Genomic DNA, 8,115 nt, shown 5'->3' with positions numbered 1-8,115 from the left:
GAATAAACCTCAACAATTTAAATGCAATGTATAAGTCATACAGCCTTAGGAGACAAATTGGTATAGGCCAATGTCTTTGTAATTAAAATTGGATTTTTTATCTTATGTCCACGCACATCCATCGATCAAATATTTACAAACGTGATGTGAAAAAATAAGCACGTTTCTCGGTCGTCACGCCATCGGTCAACCAAGAGGATATACAAGTGACTAAGCAGGTTAAGCAATTCAATTGTGTTTGAAACTATGGTGAAACTGACTAAATTTTTAACCACACGCTTAATTTATTGTAATAATCTCATCAAACGGTCGGTTTTTCCATTTTATTTGAATTGATAGAGGATGCTCTTTCAAGTATATGATATATAAATATAGGTTTATAAAAGTAACTAAGTTTGACCTAGTTGATCGAATTCGAAATGAGAACCAAATTGGCTGAATTTTTGACAACCATCATGAAACATTACAATATCTCCATCGAGCGGATGGTTTCTCCAAATTCATTTTCCACTTTATGGTTGCTTTAGAATGAACCTCAACAATTTAAATGCAATGTATAAGTCATATAACCTTAGTAGACAAATTGGTATAGGTCAATGTCTTTGTAATTAATTTTTATCTTATGTCCACGCACATCCATCGATAGAATATTTACAAACATGATGTGAAAAAAATAAGCACGTTTCGCGGTCATCATGCCATCGGTCAACCAAGAGGATATACAAGTTACTACGGTTAAGCAATTCGATCGGGTTAAAAACTATGGTGAAATTAACTAAATTTATAATCTAACGGTCTATATCTTAAACTATCCTTTAAAGATCATCTCTGTAAAAAATCAATTGAATCAGAAATCGTTTAATTATCTAATTGAATTAAACAAATGGATGGTTCTAACAACACTTATTACTACTATGATGAACCGTCCATGTATTTCATAGAAATGAATAACTAAAAGGTCTTCAATTTGATTAATTTTTTATAGACCTAATCTTTGTATTACGTTATACAACATGAATGGTTGGATTAGAAAATTATAAAGTTATTATGCGTTAATCGCAAGAGAGAGTGAATTTGCTTATTTTCCCTAGGGGCGAACCTAAGAATTGTTCGTTTAATATGGACAATGACAATGCTAATTGCTAGCTTAACGACTACACCTCGATCTCCTAATATATAATGCCTGTCCCCTCTCACCAAACATTGACCTTTTTTTTTCTTTTTTCTTCCATAATATGGAAATTTCAGTGCCTGATCTTGTCGTTTTGATGAGCTGGTTCTCTAGAGATTTTTCATTGCAATTTTCTTCTCAAACATGTAGCTAATTTTGAAAATTGTCACACGTAGTTTGAACTTTGCATAACTTCTGCAAGCGAAAAAAGGCAAGAAAGATGGGAGTAGTTTAACTAATCAAGTAATCTCTACTCACGAATCAGTTAATGATTTGCGTATGCTATTCTTACATATATATGTTTTCTTTGGTCCGGTTTTTTTAGAGTAACTGTTAATTGAATTGATGGCAATGGCTTTTTATTATTTGAAACCGATATTAGCTACAAATTCTGAAACTTGACATGGTGATGACTTTGACATATTTTCTCATACTTTGTTACTTTTTCAATTGTAACTTTACATGTCAAATCTAAGACATTAAGCTTTAACATTGCTTAGCTTTAGTTCACACCAACACCTAATTAAAATTAAGAACTTATGAATGGTTATTTACAATGAGATAGAAATGGTCATTAGAAATTGAGAATTAAAATTTTAAAATTAATTTGTAAGGAAACAAAATGAAAGATTTATATGAACTAAATTAAAAAAAAAGAGGAAACAAAGGTAAGAAAAGCAGATAAAAAGGGTCGATAGCTAGAGATGAATCATAACTCTAATTCAACGGTCGGGTTGCTAATTTATTATATATGTAATTTATTAAAAAATATTTAATAGTGTACCCAAGGCTTATCAAGACTCGAGGACTAAAATTCTCTTGCATAATATTCCTACTCCGGATCTAAGCCTCTAATTCAAATCAGAGACTTAGTGGTCAAGAAGTTAAGTAACCAAGCTCATCATAACCACAATCAAGCGAGTTTGTAACGAATCATGCATGTAGCCCACATGAATTCAAAATCAAGGATCATACTAGAGATTTTACTAGGGATACTCGTGATAGTGTTATTCTCTACTACAGAGTTTCTCCCGTTTAGACTTACCCCATACATGACTTTGACCGTCTATTTGTGTCAAATCTCTCTAGAGCTTTAGACCCTGGTACATGTACGGTGGCATTAACCTAGTAAGAAAGAATTCTGAACACCAAGAAGTAAGAAAGGCAAAACCGTCAACGACCACGAGGCCACGTCGCCTATAGAATACTGCACCGATTTTACTCTCGGCTGACCCTAAGAAAGATCAAAGTAGCTTTCTCACTTTCTACTGCGTTTTCTAGGATTTTTTTTTTTTTTTGGTAAATGAATGAATATATAGAAGAAACCAGGCTTCAAAAAAAGCCAGACAAACAACAAGAAACAGTAGCTAAAAAGCTAACAAAGCAACTACCTCAGCAAAGAGGGAGCAGAAAAAAGAGAAACTAAACCATACAACCTAACGGCTATACATCCCAGAGATGACACCATTAAGAAGGGAGTCTCCAATCATGAATAATGTAATTGTTAGATGGAGAAGGAGGGATCTTCCAAGACAATAAACATATCGCATGGACTCCACAATTGCTTTGAACACAACCGTAGAAGGAAGGCTTTCGTTACGGAACTTGCGGTTATTTCTCTCGCGCCAGATAGCATTAACCACAGCTTGCAAAGCCAACTTTTTTATTGCAACAGATAAAGAATTACCCTTCCACTTAGCAGCAGCCCAAGGAATGAAATGCTGCCAAGAGAGGAGAGGATTACTCACATCTTCTGTCTGGGAATCCTAGAAAACGCCAGAACAATAAACTGTCTGTGATTGCTGTGCTTATCCTAGAGTGAAGCAGAAGAGCATTGAGATCTTTATATGTAGTTTGTTGGACCATTTGGATCCTTCGAAAAAACCGCATTACTTTCCTTTTCAGGATTTTTAGTGTTAAACTGTTTATATTATTATATTTAATTACAGATAAAAGTTGTGTTATAAGTTGAAGCTATTAAGCAATTCTGGATCCATCTATTTCTCACAGTACGTTTTTGGCCTTTCTGTGAATAATGTATTATGATGCGTAGAAAAGTGCACTTGAATGCTAGAAAGATAAAGTTGTTTGAATCCAATTTTTGTTTACCTGGGCTGCGAAATGTCATAACTTTTATATATAGGTCTAAAGTTTAACACTGGATCTTGCAACCCATTATGGTAGTCTTTCTCTTCTAACGTTAAAATGCAAAAAAATTCTTGGTAGAACTCTAAATTTCCTTAAGCTATCACCTTTTCCTACTTCTCCTATCTTTTGATTGCTACTCTGCCTCCTTTTCTTGCAAATATTGATGCAAACAAGCACTTTTCAACCATTCTAATCAGTTACTACAATGATGTGGTGATTTACTCTTTCATGTTCATCCTCCCTTGAACTGATCTGCATGATTATTAATTTCGTTGTCCAGGTACCTGAAAATTTGGATAACTTACGACTAAAAAGTTTATTTTAATACATGGAGAAGGGTTTGGAGCATGGTGTTGGTACAAAACAATTACTCTGCTGGAGGAAGTAGGATTGCTTCCCACTTCCTTTGATCTCAAGGGTTCTGGTATTGATCTCACAGATTCTAGCTCTGTTGCTACTTTAGCAGAGTATTCAAAACCATTGATTGACTATCTACAAAACCTTCCAGAGAATGAAAAGGTTACAAGCTGTGTATTATTCAACCAATTGCAATTTGCAAGTAATGTATGGTTAAAATTAAATTCTGTGTAATTCTTGTGCAGGTTATTTTGGTTGGTCACAGTAGTGGTGGTGCCTGTGTTTCTTATGCACTGGAGCACTTTCCGCAAAAAATTTCAAAAGCAATATTCATCTGTGCCACTATGGTGTCTAATGATCAGAGACCCTTTGACGTATTTGCTGAAGAGGTAAAATATTTTATTATATCCCAGATAGGGCCTAACATCAATTAAGAATGTTAAACTTGGGGATTTATAGAACCACTTCTGAACAACATACACCATATGCTCCTTCATTTTTCTTTGAGATTTGAGAGGGATAGTTATATAGTCAGGGGTTCATCTTCAACAGGTTCTAATAAGAAATAAGGCCGACACTAGTTTTATGTTGATAGATTATCAATAAAAACCACATCTTGAAGATTCACATCTGATTCTTGTCTATATGAACGGTCGTGATCAAATCATACTATCTTACTTTCGAGACAAGCTATGGTACCTACCATTATGAGAACAAAAATTTGAACAAAAATTTACAAATATTTGAACCAAAATTACAACATTGAGAACAAAATTTATCATATTCATTTACACTATTTACAACATTGAGAACAAAAATTACAATATTGACAACGAATTTGTTCAAAACTTGTAAAAGTGTCGTAAGAGGTGTAATTACCATTATTAGAACAAAAGACTACACAAAGTAGGACTCAAATTACAATTTTGAGAACAAATTTGTTCTCACTTTGTAAGTGTGGGTATGGGATACATACCAGCACACTAGAATTTCCCCTTACTTTCTGACAATGCGTGATTTATCGATATTTTCTCTAAATTTGAGAAGTACAAAACTCCACATACTGAAGAGTTGGTTGGTATCCTCCTAAAAATATTAGAAAAGTTATGCTTGTGTCCTTATTAATGACGAGGGCCAGTGAAGTAATTTTTTAGAAATTGTTAGTCAGGCAACCCATTTTGTTTTCCTTCGTGTATTATCATGGTTTCATCCTCAAAGCAGCACGACTTTCTCTTTGCAGGTCCTCTTTTTCTCTCTTTTTTTTTTTCTTGTACTTGGTAAAAGAAAAATCTAGAGCTTTTCTATTTGCATTAGTAGAAATTTATTCAGTGTATGTCTAGAATTGTGATTATAAGGACATAGGAGAGTCACTTTACTTGAAACTAATTGGTAATATTGGGGACGATAAATGAGATATTTGACTGTGAATAATTTATTGGAAAAATATGTCAACTCTTGAAAGTACAATGTTCTTGTTCTGATAAGGAAATCTATATTGCAGCTTGGTTCTGCTGAAGATTTTATGCAACAATCAACGTTTATGATTCATGGAAATGGAAAAGACCAGCCTCCTACAGGATTTATGTTTGAGAAAGAACAGATGAAAGGGTTATATTTCAATCAATCTCCTGCAAAGGTATGACGTCGCAACTAAAGCAGATAAACTTGTCCAAGTTCTTCCTAGTTTCGGTTCCTAATAGTTTTTCATGAAGCAGCACTTTTGCATAAATTACATCGGTTTTCTTATTTTTGTTTAAGAATAAGATAATTGAGAGAGATTGATAAGAGAATTGTGTATTCCACTATTGATAATAGGAGCCCTATATATAGGGATTACAAAGTACATATTCTAATGATACAAGGAAAACTATTCCGAATAGGACTAGCAATTCTAGAACCTTCTCTCCTATTACAATCATAGAACTAATCCTACTTTGATAAGGCACACAAATGTCAACATTCTTCAACACTCCCCCTTGTGCCGCTCAAACTTGGTGGTGACGCTTCATCCGTTGCCTAGTTAAAAACCTTGCTCGAGTGAAAAACCCTGTGGGACAAAAACTACCTCGAGGAGGAGAAAAAGAGTACAACACGTCCTTCACTCTTCGAGATTGAACATGTAGACATCATACATCCCCCTGATGTCGATATCTCCCCCTGATTGTTACAATCATGGGAGTTCAGATAACTTTCTCAATCCAATGCTCTTCACATGTTTTTCGAAGGTGGATTTAGGTAACGACTTAGTGAATAAGTCCGCTACATTATCCTCTGATCGAATTTGATTCACTTCAATCTTTAGAAGTGATTGTTGTTGCTGATTATAAAAGAATTTAGGCGATATATGCTTGGTGTTGTCGTCTTTGATGAAACCTAACTTCATTTGTTTGATATATACAAGCTGCATTATCCTCATCAATGCATGTAGGTTCATCTGTGATAGACTTCAAACCACAAGTTCCTCGAATATGTCTAATTACAGACCTTAGCCATATGCATTCACGCACGGCTTCATGTAGAGCAATAATCTCTGCATGATTTGAGGAAGTAGCAACAAGAGTCTGTTTTGTAGACTTCCAAGATATCGCAGTGCTTCCCATGGTGAAGACATAACATGTTTGGGAGCGGCATTTGTGAGGGTCAGAGAGATACCCTGCATCAGCAAAACCCATCAAAACATCACTGTCATTTTGATGGAGGGGAGGAGGAGAATGCCGACCACCATTGGTGGCGGCGGCGCTAGCGCCGGCAACATGGCTAGTGGCCATACCTTGGACGGCGGCGACTTGCCATATGGGGTCCGATCCCAATTTTCAGTCAATCCTCCTCTCTCTATAGGGATAAAATAGGCCCATATCAATCGTACGTTTTAAGTATCAAAAGATTGTCTTTACACCAATCCAATGGCGGCGTGTTGGTGTAGAACTATGTAGAGCTAACAAGTTCACTGCGAAAGAGATGTCCGGTCTTGTGCATTGAGCTAAGTACAATAATACGCCTATTGCACTTAAATAGGGCACTTCGGCCTCTAATAACTCTTCGTCCTCATCCTTTGGACGAAATGGATCTTTTCCAGGCTCAAGACTACGACCAATCATGGGAGTACTCACAGGCTTTGCTTTATCTTCATTAAAGCGCCTTAGAATTTTCTGAGTATATGCAGATTGATGGATCAAAATCTCATTACTACGGTGCTCGAGTTCTAAACCGAGACAAAACCGTGTCTTCCCAAGATCTTTCATCTCAAATTCGAATTTAAAATATTTAGCAGTTTCCTTTAACTCATTTAGAGTTCCAATTATATTCATGTCATCGACATAAACTGCTACAATTGCAAACCCGGAACTTGTTCTTTTAATGAACACGCATGGGCATATTTCATTGTTGATATATCCCTTCCTAATCAAGTAGTCACTTAGACGGTTATACCACATCCGTCTAGATTGTTTCAATCCATATAGTGAGCGTTTTAATCTTATTAAAAACGCACTCCGTGGTTTAGAGCCACTTGATTTGGGTAATTGAAGTCCATCTGGGACCTTCATATATATCTCTAAATCTAGATCCCCATAGAGATATGTTGTAACCACGTACATCCATAAGCTGCATGTCAAGTTTTTCGGAAACTACCAAACTGACAAAGTAGCGGAACGTTATAACGTCTATTACGGGAGAATATGTCTCCTCGTAGTCGATCCCAAGACGTTGTGAGAAACCTTGCGCCACAAGGCGGGCTTTATATCTAACAAACTCATTTTTCTCGTTACGCTTCCTAACAAAGACCCATTTATGGCCAACAGGCTTTACATTTGGGGGTGTCTGCGTCATAGGCCCAAATACCTGTCTCTTTGCTAGTGAATCTAATTCAGCCTGTATCGCATCTTTCCATTTAGGTCAATCCGCTCTTCGTTGACATTCTTCAACAGAGCGAGGTTCGATATCATCATACTCTATAATTCCTTTTGCAACAGAATATGCAAAGGCATCATCAATAGAAATAGAGTTTCTATTTATCATCTCATGTACACTAGTGTAATTCATGGAGATCTCCCTATTCTTTGGAATTGGTTCTGATATTGGAGCGTCCCCCAATGATGTTTCTTGGACATAACCATAATCCAGAATATTCTCATGAGACGGATTATTTACATCGATGATTAATGGATTATTTTGTGCCAAACTCGCTTTCTTTCTTGGGCGAGAATCCATCAAACCTTTGCGCCTCCCGCGCTTCCTAGCAGGAACCATGGGCCTAGCCACAATGTCACCATATGAAAGAGACGTTGGCGCCATGCTCAGGTTCCCTAGAGATGGCATTATGTCCCCTAATTTTAGGGACATCAATCATTGCAGGCACGTTTGCAGCAGGTATGTGTGATCTCGTCACTTTAGCGATATCCGAAAAAGCATCAGGCAACGAATTTGCTACGTTCTGAAGA

At 36.2% G+C, this 8,115-nt stretch overlaps 1 protein-coding gene across 1 annotated transcript; it reads left to right on the top strand.

Annotated features, from left to right (window-relative positions):
* The first annotated feature begins 3,647 nt into the window (after positions 1-3,647).
* Positions 3,648-5,318, top strand: LOC133744405 (putative methylesterase 14, chloroplastic). Its single transcript, XM_062172519.1, has 4 exons — positions 3,648-3,675; positions 3,759-3,838; positions 3,922-4,065; positions 5,178-5,318. Exons 1-4 carry the CDS (start codon positions 3,648-3,650, stop codon positions 5,316-5,318), a joined length of 393 nt encoding a protein of 130 aa, XP_062028503.1.
* Positions 5,319-8,115: the final 2,797 nt, after the last annotated feature.

The sequence above is a fragment of the Rosa rugosa genome, chromosome 4, assembly GCF_958449725.1.
Source record: "Rosa rugosa chromosome 4, drRosRugo1.1, whole genome shotgun sequence".
NCBI lineage: Eukaryota > Viridiplantae > Streptophyta > Magnoliopsida > Rosales > Rosaceae > Rosa > Rosa rugosa.
Note: the sequence above shows the minus strand (reverse complement) of the source record. Positions and strands in the feature narration are given on the sequence as shown.